Raw genomic sequence first — 22,676 nt, 5'->3', positions numbered from 1 at the left:
GTGAAGCCAGGGAGTTTAGTTATTGGTGTCATATTTGGTTTGTTTTCTCTTCCACCTTTGGTGGCTGCATTGACTGAGGCATTCACTGAATTAAAGAGCAGGAATAACTCCATATGAGCTGTAGCTTTTGTGGTTGCGGACAGCCCCTCTCAGCGTCTCACAGATCGAGGTGATAGTCTTTGATGTACGCACCAGACAAGAGTAAAGACAGCCCCCACAAATGCATTACCTCGACAGCAACTGTGAAGACCAATTCAGCGGCCTATGGTAATACTCAAATTGGACATTTCCTATGGCCTGAAAATTGCATTTTAAGGTATGTACCGGGACATACTCTTCTACATGTGTATAAGGATGTGTAGAAGGATGCTTACTTGCTTACTGCACCTTTCTGATAGTGAAAAAGAGAAGCAATCTAAATATCCATCAACTGGGGAATGGATACGCTCAATATGGTATAGTCATAGGATGGAATATTATGCAGAAGGACGAAGGAAGAGACTAGATCAATATGTCAACACGGAAAGTCCTCAAAAATATGTTGAATGGGGAAAAAAGCAAGTTTTAGAATGATGCAGTTTGGTACATTTATGCAAATTTTAACAACACATTTCAAAAGTTAAACATATTTTTGTGGACATACCTACATGTATAGAAAGACATTTAAATTTGGAGAGAAAAAATACATTCCAAATTCATTATTAGCCGTAGTTTTCTGGACAGGACGTAAAAAGAAGGGAACTGGGACAGGGAACAAAGAGGACAAGGAGAACCTACACTTTATCTGTAATATTTAATTTCTTTAAGGAAATATGGCAAACTATTCACAATTTTCAATTCTTTGTGCTACATACATTATTCTCAACTCTTTTTTTTTTTAGTATTTTCTATTGGAAAATAACTTGAAGCTTAAGTCTACTTATCGTGGATCAATTATCCTATAGAAGAACCAAATACATATGCGTGTGTGTGTGTGTGTGTATAGCTGTATATGTTTAAAGAGACATATTGGATCCAAATATATCAAGTAAACATTGAAATTTTGCACCCCTAATACGTACATCCCCCACACGTTTTTCCTTAAGTAGCATAAATATAAATGATTAAATGTCTACTTTGTATCATTATCACGTTTTCAGGTCTTATTCCCCTTTCTTTAAAATGAGATCAGGTGCAAATTTACAGTATCTCATTAGGAATTGTATTCAAACTGTACCAAACAACCCTGATTTGGGTAGTAATTATATTTTTCTCTCTCTATAAAAAGAAACCAAGGTACCAAAACAGTCAAGTGATGTCCCAGAGATTATAAAGATTCATACTGGCAGTGAGTCCAAGTATGTGTGTTTGCACCAGCTGTTTAATATCTTGAGTCATACAGTGTTAATTGACTGCTTTTTTTTTTTGTAGAAGTCAAAAAACTAAGTAATCTGGCTAATTATATTTCCATTTATCCATGGAAATATTTGGTAGATTGCAATTATATAATTTTGTAGGATACTTTGAATTGTAGATAAGAAATGGTCTTAGAAGCTTACTTCATGGCTTACCTCTCCAAAGCCTTTCCAACTGGAAGCAAGAATACCACTCCATTCTTGTTTCTGCCGTGTTCAGCATCTTTTCTTTGCCTTTTCTCTGCTGCAAACATCTTTGAATAGTAATCCATAAGCAGACAAGAAGTAACTTCACTTTTTCTTTCCTTTAAAAAGATAACATGTAGAATTAAAGCTCAGACATTATCAGAAAGAATCAGTGTTAGGTGACATTTGTCTAGGTTCTTTGTCTTTGAACCATGCTACTGCTGAGTACAGTGAGGGATCCTAAGTGATGGAGTGTTGGTGGTAATCCTTGGTTATGATTGTGGGATGTTGGCCGGGCTTTTCATTCCATTTAGGAGAATGAGAAAGAGAAGGGAGCACATTGGTCTAGCCTTGAAGCCAGTCATCTTCCTAAGCCCAGGACGGAGTGCTGGGTAGTCTGGTAACTATCCTGTTTCCTTTTATTCTTCTTTTTGCCAGTTTACTTATAAAGAGAGCATGTGTGCGCTTGACCTAGATTGAAAACCCACATTTACCATGTCTGACCTTGGATATGTCAGCAGTTTAACTTCGTTAAGCCTAAGGTTCCTCATTTGTAAAATTGGGGTAACAATTGTACCTAACTTCATAGCATCATTATTTTATTAAGATTAATAAGCTAATGCATAACACATAGTGAGTGCTCAACTATAAACAGTAGGTAGTATTATTACTGTTGCTATTCTCTTCTTCAGTATTTATTAAGCATGTACTAAGCCAGAACATGAAGTCTCGATGAATATATCTCTAATGTCCTCTTGATGTTGTTCCCTCATAATATAAGGCCTTCATCCTAGAGTGAGCCTCCATTCCCCCTTAGGAACGGGAACCCCTGCATTTCTGAGGGACTGGAAAAACCCCACACTGGAGGGAATACGATGCCCAAAATAGCCTAAGGGCTTAGGTGTGATTTTTCTGTGCCTAGGACTTATCTGGTAAGTGCAGTGTAAACTGAGAAAGAAAACAAACCAAGACTAGACTGGCAAACAAATCAATTATTATTTTTTTACTAACAAATGCCTGAATGTAGAATTGTTTTTTATTGCCTTTGCCTCAGGAATACTACTAATAGCTAGGATATATTTTATTCCACAGAGAAAATTCTTGCATCTTTTACAGGGAACAATTTTATGCTCAGTTTCCTAATAGGCTAAATCACAAAATCATTGTTTCCATTTCTAATTTCTTAATCACCAATAAAAGTAAATGGAAATATTATTATTGTAGGCTTTATAATTTATAGCTTTCATAAATATTTTTATTGTTACAACCACCCTGCAAAACACTTAAGTTTTATTATATTCACTTTACAGTGGCTTGATGAGAGCCAGGTAGCCTCCATTGGTGGAAAGGCCATGTTTACTTCCTGGGGGCCTGGGGTGGAGCACCTGAGAACCTGCAGCCAAGGTTCATGGAGCCCCAGGGTAGGTTCCTAACTGAGTTAGAGAGTGGGGGTATGAAGAATAGAGAAGCATGTTGCTATGGACTGAATTGTGTCCCCCCCAAAATCCGTAACACCCGGTGTGATGGTATTTGGAGCTGAGGACTTTGGGAAGTAAGTCAGGTTAGATGAGATCATGGCGATGGGCCCTTATAAGAAGACACACTGCAGAGCTTGCTCTAGCTCTTTCTCTCAGCCACGTGAGGGCACAGTGAGCAGGTGACTGCAAACCAGAAAGAAGGTCTTCATCAGAACCCAACCGTGCTGGTACCCTGACCTTGGACGTCCAGCCTCCAGAACTGAGAGAAAATAAATTTCTGTTGTTTAAGCCACCCAGGCTGTAGTATTTGCTGTGACAGCCTGAGCAGACTAAGGCACATGTCTAAACAGATAGAGCAAGGAGAGCCTGAGGAGGTTATAGAAGGCTGGGATTCCTAAAGATTCTAAGACTCAGAGGACACTAGACAAGAAGGACCTGTGGCCTAACATTGGGATGACACTAGGAGTGAGTCCAGCAGTGGAAAACTGAGTTTTCTGCATGGTATGCATTCCTGGAGCATGTACATTGATTGGTTGGATAGATCCACCATGAAAGCATAGGAAGAAACAGATTTGCTATGATTTAGCCAAGGTCCTCCCTGCCGAGTGGTGGAGTGGGGACTCAGTCCGGGGTCTCAGGCTTATAAATCCCATGCGTTTTCCAATATATCAGCTAGTAACGTTGGTATTCATCAGAGTAGATGAAAACTAGCATCATTACTAATTCCTTACCCTTAATCAAGTTACCATTAATTACCATTACTCTATTATTAATTAAGTTATTACTATTAAAGTATTCTTAATTCTGTTAATGACATTTTGTTAGAAATGGGTTTCAAATACAGGTAGAGTATTCTAGAAAATCTTTGTGTAACAAGATTTTTAAGGTAGAGTGATCATCAATTTTTTTGCGTGTGTGAAAAAGAGCACTTTTACATTTTTCAAAGTTTGCCTCCTCAGTGCGGCCCACATGCAGCCTGCACGCAGGGCAGAAGTCCTGGCTTACGCTGCCTTCTCCCTCAGCACCAGCACCTGAGCTTTCTGGGGCTGCCTCATCAGAAATTGTCATTTGGCCCATTATATCTCCTAACACAAACTTTTGCTTCTTGGTAAACTCTTCTGTTGCGATCTAGGATATTGGGCTGCTGTTGAATGGCATTTGCTTTTCTACTTACCTCTTACCCCCTTGCTCCTAACGATTCATCAAAGTTTAAAATGTTAACCATCCTCTAAAGCCAACTCAAACATACATCCACCATTCTTAATCCAAGTCCACAGCTATTATCAGAAACATAACTATACTAACACAGTCAGTCCCAGTGTCCACCGGTCCTGTAGGGCAAGGGGGCAATGACCTTGACCTTCTACTGGCCAACCAACTCTGTGGCCCCCTTCTACCTCTCTGGGCCTCTATTTCCTTATCTCTCTATAATAAGAGGGTTGGACTTGATGTTGTGGCTTCTTTTAGTTCTGACTCTAATGACCTAATTTTCGAATTTGGTTGGTTTTAATATGTGAAAAACCATACATCAGACCTGCCCACCACCTCAAAGACTCAGACTTTGAATGGTGTCTCCTAACAAGTCAGAAATGTACACAAAGCCATTCATGTAAACTCATCCAGGCCATGCCATGACAACAGACTATCTAGCCAGTGATGGGGAATGTGATTTATGATAGTAGTTGCTGGGATCTAAATAGAGAATTTTCTTTCTTCAAAGCCAGTTGACTTGAATGGAAGTTAGAACCCTGAACTGGAGACATTTCTCCATGCACTAGCTCAGACAGAATTTGTAAAAGACTTGGCTGCTCTAGCTGAAATATTTGCATTTTATTTAATGGGAGCTTACAGATTTGCACAATGTTTTGTAGTTTTCCCTTACATGTCTATTTGATCTTTTCAAAATCCCTATAGTATAACCAAGGCAGTTGTGACCATTCCTGGAACAAGTCCACTCCCAGGAGGCCTGTGTCATGGATTCCACCTATTCACTGTGCTGCCCATGTGAAAACACATTAATTAGCACTGTTTGTCAAAACCTTTCATTTTATATCAACCACTGGAAAAGTAAATAGCAATCTCCTAGATAACATAAATGAGTCAATATAGTTGGATTAGATCGTACAAATGCTAGGCTAGCAGTCCTCCTCTAAGGGTACAGCTGACTTTAGAGACCCAGAGAAGCGGCCACTGGTAGTCCATGTTTTATTTGTGGTCCACGGAGCAATGGCTCTTGAGTAATATACCGGCATTCTTTACTAAACTGCGGAGTTGTGAGTAACCTTGGCGGTCGTGTTTGTGGGCTGAACTGTGTCCCCTGAAAATTCAAACATTGAAGTCCTAAGCCCCCAGCACCTTCGAATGTGACTGCATTTGGTGACAGGGTCTTTAAAGAGGTAGTTAAGTTAAAACGAGGTCATGAGGGTGGGCCCTAGTCTACTATGACCTTTGTCCTTGTGAGAAGAGATTGGGACACAGACACACACAGAGGGAAGACCACCTGAAGACACAGGGAAAAGATGGCTATCTACAAGCCAGGGAGTGGGGTCTCAGAAGAAACTTAATCCTGCTCACACCTTGATCTCAGACTTCTAGCCTCCAGAATTGTAAGAAAATTAATTCTATTGTTTAAGCCACCCAGTCTGTGGTACTTTTTTACAGTAGTCCTAGCAAACTAATACAGTCACATAGGCCTAGCTTCATCCAGTTTAAGTCTCTTCCTCCTAATCCTTGGAAGATGGTTATTTTGCCTTGGCTTGGCCACTTCTGGTGACGTGGAACTTGCTTCCTTACAAGGTAGATTGAGATCTTGTGTCACTTAGGACTCTTTCACTTGAGGTGGCAGACAATCTTACCCAGAGTGGCTTAAGTCTAATTGAAAAGTCTAGCAAGTGGCCTTAGGTGTAGCTATAACCAGGTCTCAAATGCTGCAGTCAGAACCTGAGTCTCTCCATCTCCTCTGTCTCCTACTGGGTAGGCTTCATTCCCAGGCCTATGCTGGAGGTCCCAGGCAGGTCCAGGCTCTCATATTCCCAGGATCAAGTCCAACTGAAAAGAATGCTGCATTCCCTTGTTTCTGCCTAGCAGCTAGAACAACATTATCTATTGTATTGACTGCCCACAGGTCTGATTTTGGGCTAACACAGCCTTCTCCCTCTTCAGCAGAAAAGGCTGTCATATAGTTCAGCGTCCCTCCTACAGGTCTCCAATTCCCTCAGGGATTTTCCCCAGAACATCTTATCCCAGACTCTCCCTCTTTGTTCCCCCTTCTTATTCTGCCTTCTCTCTCCCCTCCCCCATCTCTCAATTGTTCCCACTTCCTCTTATGGTCTGGTCTGGCCAAAGTCAAAACAATGGGATTATTATCTCCTTTTGGTTTCATCATGATATTCTTGCAGCCTGAATTTTGGTGAACTTGTTTATTTCCCTCAAATTTAGCTTAGGTTCAACTAAAACCCTTGAGGTCTTTTTCAAGTTAATTGCTATGCCCAATGTCAATGATTCTTATCTGCAAATTATAGAATTTGTATTTTACATTTACCTCAGGCTATCTCATAGAAAATTTTTTAACAAAGACATAGTGTGTGTGTGTGTGTGTGTGTGTGTGTGTGTGTGTGTGTATGTGTGTTCATTTGACTTTTACCCAAATGGAAACTATAACAACAAAACAGCATATTGTGTCTTCCGAATGGTTGGGTTCCATTAATCAAGCTTCTGTTTTGTTTTAAACATCCTTATTTTTCTACCTGGAGATATACACAATCTAAGAAAAATATACAGATAAACTAAAAGAACAATGGTGAGATGTAAATATGGCCAGGAACCAGCACAGGAACCTGGCTGATGGTTACCATAATTATACTTTTAGCTTATCAATCACATGGAGAGGAAAGATTTGAAAGCAGCAAAATAAAGAATGACTGGAGACCAGCAGAGACTCAGGCTTCACTTTTACCTTTTCTTTTTCTTGCCAAATAAGTAAAGTATCAGTAGCTGCACAAAACATACACAGCTAATTGAATCTTTTCTGCCATTCACTCTTCTGACATACAGTGTAGTGGTTATGCTCTGTCCTACAAGAATGGGTCAATGACCAGCTATATCTGCTTGGTGACAGGAGCTTGGTGGCTTCCAGGATCTCTACTGGTGATCCCTTTGGCTCTGCCACTGATTCTTTGAGCTTTGTGGCTTGTACTCTAACTTACTCTTCTGGTAAGATAGGCCTGTGGGTACTCGCGAACCGGGTTATCTACTTGTGCACATGTGTTGAGGATGTGCTGCATGGAAGCTTCAGGATTCCCCAAATAAGCAAACTGTAGTCAGCAATTCATTGAGTTATTTTTGTCCACATAAATGACTTAATATTTATATTCAAGCATAGCCTATTAACATTAATCAAAAATGTTGCCAAATATGGACATCCATTTTGTTATCATCCTAGTTCTAGGCCTCTTTTGTAAGTCAGTTCATTCTTTCACATGCTGATCACTTATTCCTGTACCATAATCAGGTGTGTGTGTGTATATATGTATATAATTATAAGGATAATATGTGCATAATTCATGTTTAAACCTTGTTTACCACCGTATTCCTGGCAGTTAGCACAGAGTGTGCAGTAAATATTTGTTGAGTGATGTTCTATTTAAAGTATTCATATTTTCTCTTTGTGAATATCTATGAGTGCCCGCTATGATCAAGCACTGGAGAGAAAACTGAGCCAACACTGTATGAAATGGACCTCACCCTGTGTTGAGCATACTGTCAGGTTGTCGTGTGGTTACAACTGAGATAAGGGTTGTGAGAAGAGGCATAAGACGCTGTGGTCACATATAAAGGAGCTGAGTGAGATCTGGACATCAGGTCACAGTTAGGGATGGGTGGGGACAGTGGCCCAGTGGGTCCGTTTGTCATTCATGTGGCTGGAAGACAGAGCTAGGCAAAGCGTTGTGCCAGATAAGCTACAAGGAAAGATGTTTTATAATAGAATCTTGTTTTCTGTAATCAGTTTTAAGTCAAGGGTTCCCATTGTATTACATATTTTTTCTGATGATCGAGGCGGCTCATCAAGCAAACAAGTGCTTTTCTTAAGTCTGTCTCCACAGACTGCCATTTCCTTTGTCCAGAAAGAATATGATGATGGTAATGCTGATTATTTCATGTGCCTTTCCTATTTGTATGACTGGATGACTTACTCATAGCCAATCTCACAACAGATTCACAAGGTCGGAATAATACTGAATACTAACTTAGCTAGCATGCTGTATTGTTTTGAAGGCAATATGGAAACCTAGATACTGATACCTTCAGGTTGGGGGGCCATAGGTCAAACATTATACATCATTTACTTTGCCTACATAACTTCATGAAACACAGTGACTGATCTCTCCTCATTCTTTGAGAAAGTAGATATACACACGGGAAAAAAAATTCAAAGAGTACTAGATGTATCCAGTAAAATCTCTCCCCGACCCTGTGGGACAGCCCCTAGTTCCCTCCCTAGAGACCATCATTGATATCCTTCCAGAGATACTCTGTTCACATGTAAGTGCATACATGTATATATAATTCTCTCTCTCTGACATAAATATTAGAATGCTATACATACTATTCTGCAGTGAATTTTAGTTTCTTTAGATGTAATTAGTGGTTGGTGGATTAATGATAAATCATAACATATTTACAACTTACACATTATAGAACACAAAAATATAAAAACATCTGCTAATCTTTTGATGTAGAGCCATGTCTGTCCTTTGAAAACAATTCTGCTGATTGGGGTTAAACCACACCTATAATCTATGATTTCCATCAGTTTTGGTTTCTTTAGTGTGGAACACAAACTTAAAGATACTTTCAAACAATCTGAGAACACAATTATTTCAGTGTTTTATTATTTTAACCCCTATTTTTTATGCTTGTTTTTCCCATTTAAAAGGTTTTTTTTCACCTTTTAAATCTTTATTGTTAATATAATTATCAAAAAGCACATAATTCACTATACAAACTCAAAATCTACAGAAATATACTCTTTAGACAGTGAAAGGCAAATTTCCAAAATAACCATCGATCATGCTTTGGTTCCTGTCTCCTTCTAGATTTGTTTATATACTAATATAACTTGAATATGGATACACCACATACACACACACACACACACACACACACACACACACGACATTTCATGACATAATGACCAGGAAGCCATTGTTTTAAGAGACTCATCTAGTGGTTCTCAACAGGAGGTATTTAGAAATGTGTGGGAGGCATTTTCAGTTGTTTCATAGACTGGCATTTAATACATAAGGGCCAGGGATCCTAAACATCCCGCAATGAATGGGTGAGCCCCATATGGTAAAGAATTATACCATCCAAAATGATAGTGGCCAATTGAGAAACACTATTTTTAAGACAACAGTGCTTCTTTTTGCCTTCATATTTTATCAGTTTACATTAAATTATGTTACTATAGATTCACTGAGTACTTGAGTAAGGCAGACTTCTTTTGACTACAAAGATACAAAAAGACACTGTCCTTGTCTCCCAGGAACTCAAAATCTTCTGTGTGCAACAGTGACAAGTTCTCTGGAGTATAACAGTGGAACGGGGAGGTAGGATCAATTATACTTGGAGACATCTGGGAAGGTTTCTTGGAAGGGGTGATCCCTTTCAAGGATAGGACTCTCACAATTAGAGGTACCAGTGCCAGAAGTCATGTCTTGGGAAAAGGGAGAAATATGTCATTAGCTCTGTCACTTGTGGCTAAGCACGTCACTTGGTCAGTCACTGACTCTGTGGCCACATCTTCTCCCCTCTGTCTGGCTGCTTTTACTACCATTGTGGCGTGAGAAGAGTGTACTGTGTTTCCCTGAAAATAAGACATAGCTGGACCATCAGCTCTAATGCGTCTTTTGGAGCAAAAATGAAGACCCGGTATTATATTATATTAAATTATATATATTATATTATATTATATTATATTATATTATATTATATTATATTATGTTATATTATGTTATATTATGTTATATTATATTATGCCCGGTCTTATATTAAAATAAGACCAAGTCTTATATTAATTTTTGCTCCAAAAGACGTATTAGAGCTGATGGTCCAGCTAGATCTTATTTTCGGGGAAACACAGTACCATGATGGTAGTTTGGGCCACTTGGCTTGGGGTAGGAATTCCAAGGAATGCCAACTATGATCCTTTCAAACCAGCCAGCCCTGGGCATGAGGCACAAGATGGCAGGAAATGCCACCACGAGAGGACAAGAAAGGAGAGAGAGGACAATAGATTCTAGACCGTTACAACAAAACCCAATTCGGCTAGAGGAGCAGAGAAATCCTGGCAGGACATTCACAGTAACATTACATCATGGAGGTTGGTAGAGAGAAGTGGGGCGGTGGATATGAGAAAAGAGGAATTTTCTAGACTAAAATTTAACTCTTTCAAGGTCTAACCTTATATTTTAATTATTTTTTGAAGAATTTAGATACATATTTTCCTGCTTTCTTCAACTAACTATAGGGAACATCATCTTACTAAGGTCATCAGTACGATGAATGATTTTGCTGGAAAGCAAGCTTCATTTGGGGAGGGTGGCACTGATTACATCGAATGCTTACATCAGACACCAGAGTCTTGACTGTAATTAGCAGCTGATGTCCGTCTGGTCTGGAAAGACATCTGTAACAATACATGAAGGAGTTTTTTTAAATGACAACTTTATATAGACCATAAAAGGACGACCTGGGCATGAGATGGAACCTAACCTAAGAGTGAGACATACTGTTTACTATTCAGAAAACCTCACCTGCTTCCTACATGAGGCCGACTGTAGACTGTCTTCCAAGTGTCTGGTATTAAGGACCAGCCTTTTTTTTTTTTAATTGGGGAATATTGGGGAACAGTGTGTTTTTCCAGGACCCATCAGTTCCATGTCAAGTCATTGTTTTCAATCCAGTTGTGGGGTGGGGGGGAGCGCAGCTCACTGGCCCACATGGGAATCGAACCAGCGACCCTGGTGTTATGAGCACTGAGTCAACTGGCTGCCCCATGGGACCAATCTTTCTCATTAGGAACGGATGAAAACTCTAGCGAAGTGTAGCTAAGGAAATTGTCTGAGTCGTCTGTAACCTATTTGGAGTGTTGCTTTCTGAATCTTGGTTTATTGCTAGTCGATCTTCATCTCCCACCATACCTTTGGGCAACACTTGTGTGCACTCGAACCTGTGCATCTTTGTGTGAGGGCTTGTAATGCAAATTACAGAGAATTTTTAGTCTATTCTGCAAATACTCCACTTCCGAATGATAAAAACAGTCTTCATCCAGGGTATTTTGTTTTTATCCAGTGGTGGTGGTTTTTTTGTTTTTTTGGATTTGGTTTTTTTTTTTTTTTTTTTTTTTTTTTTTGAGGAACTTTTATGTTTCTGCAGTAGAGAGGCTTTGCAGAATGCCTGCTGCCAGTTCCTCATTGGGCTGAGATTGGGTTCTCTCAGTGTGGTGCTGCTCTTTTGTCTCTCAGATCTGAGCACTGTAGAATAATCCTGCTTAGGTCTTTCTTTGCTCTCATACCCTGTGTTGGCTCTGGAATAAAGAATAATTTCCAGATTGGATCTGGACTGGAATAGTTCACTCATCTTTTCATAAATCCTTAGACTTTGATCCTTTTTATATCTTTCAATACCCTCTCTGTCTGCAAACATTTGGGGTTTTACGGTTAACCTTTGTTCCCATTGTTCCCTCTGCCTGTTATGCTCTTCCCACCTTTTTGGTTCAGTTACTTCTAACCCAGGTGTCCCTGAATCCCCATGGGGAGAGCTAAGGGCTTCTGTATTTTGTGGCCACCTCTTAGAGTATTACATTTTAACTTATTTGCTTATGTGTCTGTCTCCCCATGAGACTGTAAGTTCCTTGAAGGCAAAGAGGATTTTTATTCCCTTTGAGTCCAGCATAGTCTATGGTATATAGTGGTATCTCAGTGTTTGTTGAGCAAAATTCATGTTCATTGTGGTTTAGAGGGGTTCTTGGAGCAGCATTCAGCCATATTACAGATGGTTAAAATTAGAAAAGTAGGGATCATACCTAACCTACACTCTGTTACGAATTGCAGAATGATTCACAGTTAATTGTATCTATATTTGAATACCATCTGTCTGGAAGAAAAAAAATACCGGTTTTATTATAAGAGTACCACGAATTTGTCCTATCTATTGTATCCTGTGAATTGTGGTTGTATAAATTAGAATCTCAGAAACATTTTTTCTCTTACTGTTATATTTTGCTCAAATACAGAATCAAGGTGTTTGACAAGTGATTTGGGTTTTCCATGGTGCAGTGTTTTCTGCTGCATCATTTGCTCCCTACCAGTTGTATCCCTCTTTATAGAGGAGTTCCTTTACGCCTACGTGTATCCTTACTGACTTACGTTGTGAAATAGGAAAGTGATGGTGTTATCTCTGAACTTTTTCATTATAGGTGTTCAGTACGTATCTATATCTGACAGAGAGGCATTTTTCAGGCTATTCTTCTATGTTTCTAGACCTCATAATGGCCAGGAAAATTCTAGGTCCCTGAACATGCACTGTATATTCAACATAAAGAATTGGATTGTCCGGAAGATGATTTAGTAAAACATATTATAAATTCCATTTTATTAGCAAATCCTTAATTTCATGAGAGTGAATGTATTTGTTTGCCAAAGCTGCAATGACAAAGCACCACAGACTTGGCTTTAAAAAAATTTGATGCAGAAATGTATTTTCTCACAGTTCTGGAAGCTGAAAATCCAAGGTAAAGCTATCAGCTGGGTTTATGTGTTCTGAGGGCCTCTCTCCTTGGCTTGTCTTAGTGTTTCCACCTGTGTCTGTGTCCTAATCTCCTCTTCTTATTTGGACACCAGTCATATTGGATTAGGGCCCCACCCATGTGACACCATTTAGCTCTCATTACCTCTTCAAAGGCCCTCTCTCCAAATACACTCTGAGGTGCTAGGGTTTAGGACTTCAACATACGAATTTGGGGAGGGGGAAGGAGGACGCACAATTGAGCCTAGAACAGTGAATAACATGGCAGTTTAAATATTCCACTCGGTGATTAAAAAGATCCTTAGTTTGCTGAGATATTTTTCAGTGACCATTCAATGAATACATGTCTACTTCTTTCCCTTTTTATAAATCAAAATGCTGCCTTTCTTTCTGCACATCATCTTACCTTTGCTGATTTCTTGAAGTCACTGGCTTCCCCAGAATAACAGTTGGTGAGGAAGGAATGTAGCGCTCCTCTCTCTTTTGGAATTCTGGAATAAAGGTTTTGTCAGAAAACAGAAGGTTACTTGGTTTCTCTTCTTTAAAATAATAATAACAACAACAACAACATTAGGCTACCATTTATTGAGTGCTTATTTGGGGTGACTCACTGGGTTGTAATTATCACAACAAGCCTGCAGAGTAGATGTTACTATCCGTACTTGATAAAAGAGGAAAGTGAGGCTCAGAGAAAGTAGCCTGCCCGAGATGCTTCTTATTTTGCTTTTTCTCCTCTAAGGTACCTGTGGGGTCCAGAAGGACTATCAATTGTGAGATTAGAATGGGGGGGGAAGAAGTGAAGTACACGTCAAGCTCATAGACACTTGACTTGTTGGTGGCAATTTGAAACTTAAGGCTCCCAGAAGTTACGGAGTCCAGTGATTGAATTCCACATGAGTGGAAGTTTGAAGGCATAATACAGTACACCTCTTACACTGGGCTGATTGACTCTGGGTTACTTTAGGCCAGGACCTTTGGACTATGGGCTGGATTGAATAACAGTTGTCATGGTAACCCTGATTCAGAGGTGGGCTTAAAAGAAAGGATAGGGATAGGCAATGTGAACACAAGGAAGATGGATTACTAAATTTTTGTAGGATAGGATTATGGGAAAGTATCACTGGGAGCTGCTTGGAATGAGCTAGACCACTGGCTATCTACCCCGGCTGAGTATCTGAATAATTGGGGAGCTTTCAAAAGCACAATGCCTGGGTGCCAGCACAAGAGATATTCATTGAGAGTGGTGTGGGCCTTGACATCTGTAGTTCTTAACAGTTACCTGAGTAAATCTGACATACAGCCAAAATTAAATAGAACTAGTGAGCTAGGCCATGGGTTGGCAAGGTACGTCCCACGGACCGAATCTGGCCGCCTGCCTGTTTTTTTATGGCCCATGAACTAAGAATGGTTTCTACACTTTGAAGTGGTTGGAAAAAATCACAAGAAGAATAATATTTTGTGATACATGAAAATTACATGAAATTTAAATTTCAGTGTTCATTATTCATATTTTATTGGAGTACAGCCATCCAGGCTCATTCATTTACATATTGCCTATGGTTGCTTTCATGCTGCAACAGCAGAGTTGAATGGTTGCAAGACACCTACAAAGCTTAAACTATTTACTGTATGGCCCTTTATAGAAAATGTTTGCTGATCCCTGAGTTAGGCTAAGTTGAGCTTATCAACAGAGCTGGTTTAGAACTTAAAAGGAAGACATAGGTTTGCATACCTTGTGTGTTTGTGTAGTGTATGTTGCATTTTCATTTCCTATCGGCTTTTGTTGTTTGTTTCCTAGCAGAAAGACCCTGGTTGATGGATCTGTAGCAAGTTTGTTCAACAATTTTTTTATCAAAGAGGACTGAAACATATACTTTTTTCTCTCTAAACATACAAGTACGAAGAACATAATGTCCACAGACCTTTTGGATCTGAGGATCTCCTAAATCCCTTCTAATATCCATTTCCTATCCCATTCCTCAACGTTTTTTTTGTCTTTCCCCCATCCTTCTGTTCCATGTTTGTAGTTAATACCAGCATGAAGCCTCAAAGCACTTCCTTTCCTTGATCCAATGTTGGAAAAAGAATATTGATAGGAATGATTTTAATATAAAAATATAGTTGAGCAAGATTAGGAAAATACCACTGATTCTCATATTGGTTTATTTCTTTTACCTTCTAGTTTTCATCCAGTTGAATTTAGAAAACAAGAAAAGTATTAAGGTTAGGAAAATTAACAGAAAATGGAAAACAATCAAGGAAGAGAAATCCCTACCATCTGGTTGTTTTTTTTTGTACAGAGAAGCAGCTACCATTTGTTTCCAAACCAGCCCATCCAGTTCAGAATGAAAGAGATCATAACCTTACGCTTGGATGCACTACTTTGGGCCTTCAGTTGTTTTGGTTTCACTCATAATTTTGGTTAGTAGTGATTGTGAGGGGGAAAGTGAGCATATGATTTCATGCTTTTTCTAAAAATAAATAAAAAGGAAATTAAATGCACTATATCAATTGAACTAATAGGAAAAAGTATTTGATTTCCAAATAGTTTATTATTCATCACTGGATGATAGTTTTTGATGACCTTGAGAATCTCCTTGAAACTACTTGGTGTCTTGGGTACTGCAAGTGAGGCCACATTCATATTCACATGTTCTCATTTTTATCCTGTCCTTCCCCTGTCATAGTGAAGTGGCTACACTCCCAGGCATATTTACACTACAGCCACCTGGGAGGAAGCCAGCAATGTCATTACAGATGGCAGTGAGCCCAGACTATCTTAAAAAAACATTGTCTCGCTGCTAATTAAGTTTCATGAAGGGTGATGTTCGCTTTTATATTTACAAGCATTTTGAAAGGCTAAAGGCAGATATGTTAGAAGAAATCTTATTCCTAGGAGTTCATGGTGTTTTACTTGTCCTTTAGCTTCCCCACTCCTACGCATGGAACACTGCTGGATGATGGATGGTTTGGGCAGGGAAAATATGGGTAAGATTTGCATGTTTTGTATCAGATACTGGGATCTTGACTTCTTTTTCTTTGCTTTCTTCAGGGTTCTGTATATTGGCCTGGCCTGTAATACAGCTCGCTATATTTATATTTCCTATCTGGAAAATGCCTGGACTGTTCTCCCCATGGAAGTTCTTCAAGGTAAGTTAACATCTGGAATTAGAATTATTTTTCTCCCTAACTGAGCTATGACTATGTAAAAGTTCCGTGACCTTCATTTAGCATGTGACTCTACAAAGGAAGGGTGGACCTACTGTTTTATCTGATTTTAAAGTGGTTGTTAAGGAAGAGGTGACATCAGGAGGAGGGGTTCTTCAGTTATTCTGAATGCTGTTCTGTGTTTGCTGAGCCAAACAAAGCTGGATTTGACCCACACCCTTGTAATTAAACAGAGAAGCCTCTAGAATAACCTCTTATGAACAATTGTGAGACATACATATCCAAAGGTGGTTTTAAATATAATATTTATCTTTTAACGACTTTGGTGTTTTGTTTTTGTAGGTATAAAACTACATTTAATGCAAAAGGTTGTCATAATTATTTTATACCATTAGTTATTTTTTATCACATTTAGTGATTTATAACTATAGTCAGGCTCCTGTTTTCCCATTAAATCTTTGCTCAAATATACTGACCTGAGTTCTCTTTGCTTCAATGCACTGTTTTCCATCAACATATAACTTTGAAAAAATTCCTAGGAGGCTTTTGCAATGTGGCTTAAGAGCACTGAAAACACGGATATCTGTTCTAAGCTCATTGCCATGTCAGCTCATATAATCCAAACTATATCGTGAAAACCCCTATTAGCACCTTGGCGAAACCATTTGGTGGTTGGCATTATGATTACAACAAAGGTTCAGGACAAGGTCACAGGAGTTGAGGTCTTCTGGGACAGCCCAGGCTTCTAAGTCATTAATTGTACTAAATACAGTCTGCGATTAAATACAATTTCATTAGCTTTATAGATTGCCATTAGCATTTCCGCCAACCCTGAGGATGCAAATGCAACATAGTCAACATAATGAATTTCTTGTCATGATATCTAAGATGACAGATTCACAATTATATATCTAAACAAAATGCAAGCTCCTTCATCAGATTCCCACCATGGCAGTGGGGGAAGAAAAACCTATCCTAATTGAAAGGATATATAATTTAAATTCACATCATAATTATAAAATTCAAATATATACACACTTTAAAGGTGCTTTTCTCAGGTCTGATACAATGATGTAATTGGTGAAACATGATTTTTGTTGATAAATTTATAGAAAATGGAAATTTGGTCTTACAATAAATTATTGTTTATAATAATTAGAACTCTGGAAGAGCACTGAGGTGGGGCATACATCTCAGCATTATGTCATTTAAGAAAAACGAAGTACTAAATATGAACTGCAGGAAAGAATTGTGCAGTAACAGAGTATGAGGTGTGATCAAACAATACAGTAAATGTTTAAACAAAAAAAAATTTATTACAGTAAAGGACACACTGCCATTAATCTCCCTCAAAATAAACCACCTTGTTTCGAACACACTTATCCCATCGTTCTTGCCACTTTGTGAAGCAGTTCTGGAAGTCCTCTTTCGTGAGTGTCTTTAGTTGCACTGTCGTGGCTGCCTTGATGCCTTGAATCATTTTGACTGGGGAAGAGCCAGAAGTCGCACAGTGCCAGATCGGGTGAATAAGTTGGATGAGGACACACCATCATGTTTTTATTTGACAGAAATTGCCATATACCAGAAGCGATATGTGACATGGAGCTTTGTCATGATGGAGGATGAAATAAAGACATTCATGAAAGAGGACTTCCAGAACTACTTCAGAAAATGCCAAGAACGATGGGATAAGTGGTTTGAAGCGAGGGGGAGTATTTTGAGGGAGATTAATTGCTGTAATAAATTTTATTTAAACATTCACCATATTGTTTGATCACACCTCATATATGCAACACAGTTTTTAGGATTTCCCACCTCTAGTGCCTATTCTGTTCTATGAGGTAGGATCCTCGCCTGACTTAACTAACTGCTTTATTGCTATGCCACAATGTATAGAATCTTTAAAAATAACAAACTGGTATGTCTGCAAAGAAGAAAGTATGTTTGTAATAATATATGCATATATTTTTTCTCCTTTTAATTCAATATGAAGCTGGAAAAGGACAGTTTGCTTAAGTGACTCAAGAAAAGACAGCAAAAGAGAAAAGCCTTTTCATGAAATGGTTAAAGGAACAAAATAATTTTATAAGAAGGAAAAAGCAAATGCTGTTGTGAATCGAAAAACTTTTTTCCTGTTAATTTATCAAAGCTATATTAAATAGCTACTAAGAATCAGGCAGCATGCTGGGTGCTGGGAATGTAATTTAAAAAAACCCATATATTAACTTAGGCCTCAAGGTCTCACTATCTGTTCTAGAACCCAGATGTGTAAACACATAATTACTATACAGAGTGTTAGATGGAATCAGAAAAATGTGCCAGGTAGCAGAGAAGGAGGTCCGTGGAAGGAATGATTAACTTTGTGAATCAAGGAGTGGGAGGATGAAGATACTATTGAAAGATTCCCCAAGGAAATCACCTATGAGCTGGATTTGGAAGGGTGAGTAGGAATCTACAGGATGGCCTAAAGAGAGCAGGCATTCTGGCGTAGAGAAGAGCCACGTGCGAAAGCTCAGAAGTGGAAAGCAGAATGGCACCGACAGGGAATCTAAGTGGTGTGCTGGGGCTGGGACTCAGTGGATTTATCATTCCAAGCTTCGGACCCAGGACAATGTTTTAAAATACTTATGTGTATCTCAGGGCAATTACCCCAGGATTGAGGGAGCTGGCCATGTTCTGAATTGAAACAGGAATTCTGTTTCCTGTGGCAGTCCCCACTTTATGATGTGTGCTTCATTTAATTCTCCCCTGTGCTGATAGAAACCTAGTTACTGATCTGAAGCAAGTGGAAAGGGGGATCTATAAATACAGGGTCTCCTTGTCTGACAGCGCTCTGTGGCCAGTTCCACAGAGCTCTTTGTGTCTAAAACTGGAGGAGGTGATTTCATTCTCTGGTGCAAGTGAGTGCTGAGTATTTTGGCTGTACATCAAAACCCTGATCCCTTGCCTTTATTTGACCCATGCCCACCCACAGAAAGTAGTTAATCATCCATGTGAAATAAATCCTGCATCACAGGAACATATTTCTGACTGAAAAGATTTGTTTTTAGCAGTCTGGATTCGTCCACCTTTACAAGGCTTGTCCAAATGACTTTAAAGCCCCTGTGCTTAAGGCAGCTCTACTCAGGACACAGTAAAGACGAGAAATGATGACGATGAAACACTGAATGATTTAATTACAGGGCAAGCCCGCTGTCATGACAGATGCCACTAAATCCCTTGACTGGAATTTTTGCCTGCTCATGACCAAAGATCTAGGCTCAGGAGGGGGAGGGTTGGGGAGTGAGATGTTGGCTCTCATCTTGACAAACTTGATACTGAACAGTCAGTACTTCCATTCTTTGATTCCCAACCAGCGCCACACAAGAGGGTTTCCTTAAAAAGTAGAAGTGATTTCTGTCTGTTCATCCTGTCACCCCTTGCCTCGTCCCCAGACAGCATGAGAACGCGTATCACCTAGTGGGCCACTGAAGGGGACGAGACCAGGTGATATGGGCGGGTGGGCAGGGTGGGATAGTTGATATTTATTTCTCAAGATAGCATTTGAAAAAAACCATGGGAATTTTCTCCTTTACTTTTGTACAAGAAGCATTTAAACATTCCTGATTGTGGTCAGGAGTATACACTTTCTATGAAAATTAAGCCCAGATTTGTTATGCTCTTTCCTACATGGGTATTGATTGTGAACCCTTCCTTGCAAAACTTTGAGATCTTGCTATTAAAATGTATTTAAGGAGAAAGTAAGGCCAGCCCAGGGCTGCTGTAACTGAAGAGGTCCTTTTGAGGTGCTTGAATTAACGACTCAAGTACTTAAGGGTGAAAATGAGGGCTGTGTCAGGTCTTTCTCTGCAGGATGCTTGATCAGTGGGAGCCGGATTAAGATTTTGATGAAAGATGGTTTTATAATATCTCCAGTAGGAAGGCTTGAACTGCCATTTATGAAGCTTTTGTCTCTTAATATGCCTACTCAGCTGAGTAAGAACCATGTTTTCCTTCTTCTTATGTTCTGGAAGAACATGGAAAAATTATGAAAGGATTACTATGATGCCCTTATCTGATTGGAAATTCAGAACATGATTCTAGTCTATCATCCACATTAGAAATTTTCTGTCTGGCTTAACCCTTGAAACACAATTAGCTTGCCACATGAATATATAAGATAGACAAATGCTCTAAGTTTAACATTTCAGTTGATAAATTCGCATATGAAAGTAATTTGTGTTACTGTTAAAATTAATTTTTAATTGGAATAGTCTTATAAATTGTAATAGAGCAATTTTATCCTTTGTCACTCCCATGCTAAAAGTTACTAAAAGTACTTATATAATGTTTCTTCAAAATAGACATTATTTTTTCCATTTAGAAGTTATTTTAAATGTCGTCTGCTCCAAGGATCCTTTTCTGGCAATTGCATCTCACACTTAGCTCTTCCTTTTCTGAATTGTTCTCAAACTTATGGACTGTATTACACAGTTGAGCACTTAATTGCTGCCCAATTATTTTACAAATACTAGTTTTACTTCCTGACTTAATTTTAACGCTTAAATGTAAAGACTGTACCTTATACTTTTTGAATTCTCCAAGAGACATGCACATAGGATGATATACTATAAATGCTTGTTGTTTAATTTCACAGTCCCCTGCAAAATACACTATAATCTCTCTCCTAATTTTTAAAGCTCTTGAGTAACACAGGAAGTTCTATCTCAAAAACTGATAAATATGTGAAAAAATTCTGAAAACTAAATTTGAACGTTGAACCTTTAATAAGATAGCATTTTTCCTCCTAAGATACGATCCTGTCATCCATTGCACATCTGTAAAAATATCAGTGTATTTTAATCACTTATTTATGCTCCCACTTCATTCTACAAGTTATTTGAGGCAGCTTAAACCAAAATATGCAATAATTTGGAAACCATAAAGTACTTAAGCTTGAGTTAGACTATGTTGTATTCCACCTCCCCAACCTAAAAGCTGTGTCTTTGGGCAGTTCTGAGAAAGTCATCATTATCTAAGGTACTGAAATTATTTAGCCAGAGAAAGCAAATATATATATTTTTTTAATTCTCTGAAAATTAAGTAAGTGTGCATAGTACCTCTAATCATCTAGTCCATATTTCTAGTTAAAAAATAACCTGGTTGAAATGATTACTGAAACATGTATAAGCCTAAGAAAAACGATTCTGTTTCTTAGTTAAGTATAGGACATATAATCTAATGTGACCAGTAAAAATTATGTTTATTCCATTATTGAAATCTACTTAAGTAAGCTCATACCTGGTAATTTGATTGTCTGTCAGACATTGTGAATTTTGTCAGACTTTGTTGGGTGCTGGATATCTTTGTATGCCTATAAATATTCTTGAGCATTGTCTGGCACACAGCTAAATTACTTAAAAACAGTATGATCCTTTAAGGTCTTGCTTTTAAAGATTACGTGGGTGGGACCAGAGCAATGTTTAGACGAGGGCTAATTCATTCATAATACTAACACAGGACCCTTGTAAATACTCTGCCAATCCCAGGAATCATGAGTTTTTCCAGTTTGGCCGATGAAACCGGTACTATTCCCAGCCCCCTACGGGTTCTGAGTACTGTTTCTGTAATGCCTTCGGATAGTTCTTTCCCTGGCTTTACAGAATTTCTACACATGCTTTTGCTGATCAGTACTCTGCTGAATATTGAGGGAAATCATCTGCAGATTTCTGCAGTCCGTCTCTGTGAAGCTCTCTCCTCTCTGGTACTCTCACCTGAAACTCTAGCTGCCTTGGTCTCCCCGGACTGACAGCTCCACCTTCTCAACTCAGTGGATCCTCCTCTATGCCTTCCAGCTTTCAAACTCTAACCAGGTAGTAAACTGGGGCTCCTCATTTGTTTTCTGTCTCTCAGATATTACTGTCCTTGTTGCTGATGTCCCGTGTCTTGGGAACTATTGTTTCATATATTTTGTCCAGGTTTTGGTTGTTTCAGAAAGGAAGGTAAATCCAGTCCCTGTTAATTCCATTTTGGCTAAAAGCAGACTAAAGCCAGATTAAATCTTAACTTTATATTAATCTTTTAGTTTAATTTTCCAAAACATAGATTAAGAGTTTCTGATGAATAAAATGAAATAGAGACCAGAAAAACAATACAAAAGATCAATGAATCCAAGAGCTGGTTTTTAAAGAAGATAAACAAAATCGAAAAACCTTTAGCCAGACTAATCAAAAAAAAGAGAGGACCCAAATTAATAAAATCTGAAAGAGGAGAAGTAACAACAGACACCACAGAAATACAAAAAATTTTAAGAAATTACTATGAGCAACTATATGCCAACAAATTAGAAAATCTGGAAGAAATGGACAATTTTCTAGAAGCATACAACCTTCCACGGCTAACTCAAGAAGAAAAGGAAAACCTGAATAGACTGATTACCATCAGGGAAATTGAATCAGTAATTGACAAGCTCCCAACAAAAAAAGCCCTGGACCAGATGGCTTTACAGGTGAATTTTATAAAACATTCAAAAAAAATTATCACCTATTCTCCTCAAACTATTCCAAAAAATCCAGAAGGAGAGAAGGCTCCCAAACACTTTTTAGGAGGCCACTATCACCCTGATCCCAAAATCAGACAAAGACGTTACAAAAAAAGAAAACTA

At 38.6% G+C, this 22,676-nt stretch overlaps 1 protein-coding gene across 1 annotated transcript in view; it reads left to right on the top strand.

Annotated features, from left to right (window-relative positions):
• MFSD6 (major facilitator superfamily domain containing 6) overlaps positions 1-22,676 on the top strand; it is a 61,495-nt gene that overhangs the window by 26,712 nt on the left and 12,107 nt on the right. The window contains exon 3 of the mRNA XM_033111858.1: positions 15,918-16,015. Within this exon, the coding sequence (XP_032967749.1) occupies positions 15,918-16,015 (98 nt within the window). The remainder of the gene's footprint in view (positions 1-15,917; positions 16,016-22,676) is intronic.

Source organism: Rhinolophus ferrumequinum, chromosome 8, assembly GCF_004115265.2.
Source record: "Rhinolophus ferrumequinum isolate MPI-CBG mRhiFer1 chromosome 8, mRhiFer1_v1.p, whole genome shotgun sequence".
In the NCBI taxonomy this organism is placed as follows: Eukaryota; Metazoa; Chordata; class Mammalia; order Chiroptera; family Rhinolophidae; genus Rhinolophus; species Rhinolophus ferrumequinum.
The sequence above is the reverse complement of the archived record's forward strand: the minus strand, read 5'-3'. Positions and strand labels throughout refer to the sequence as shown.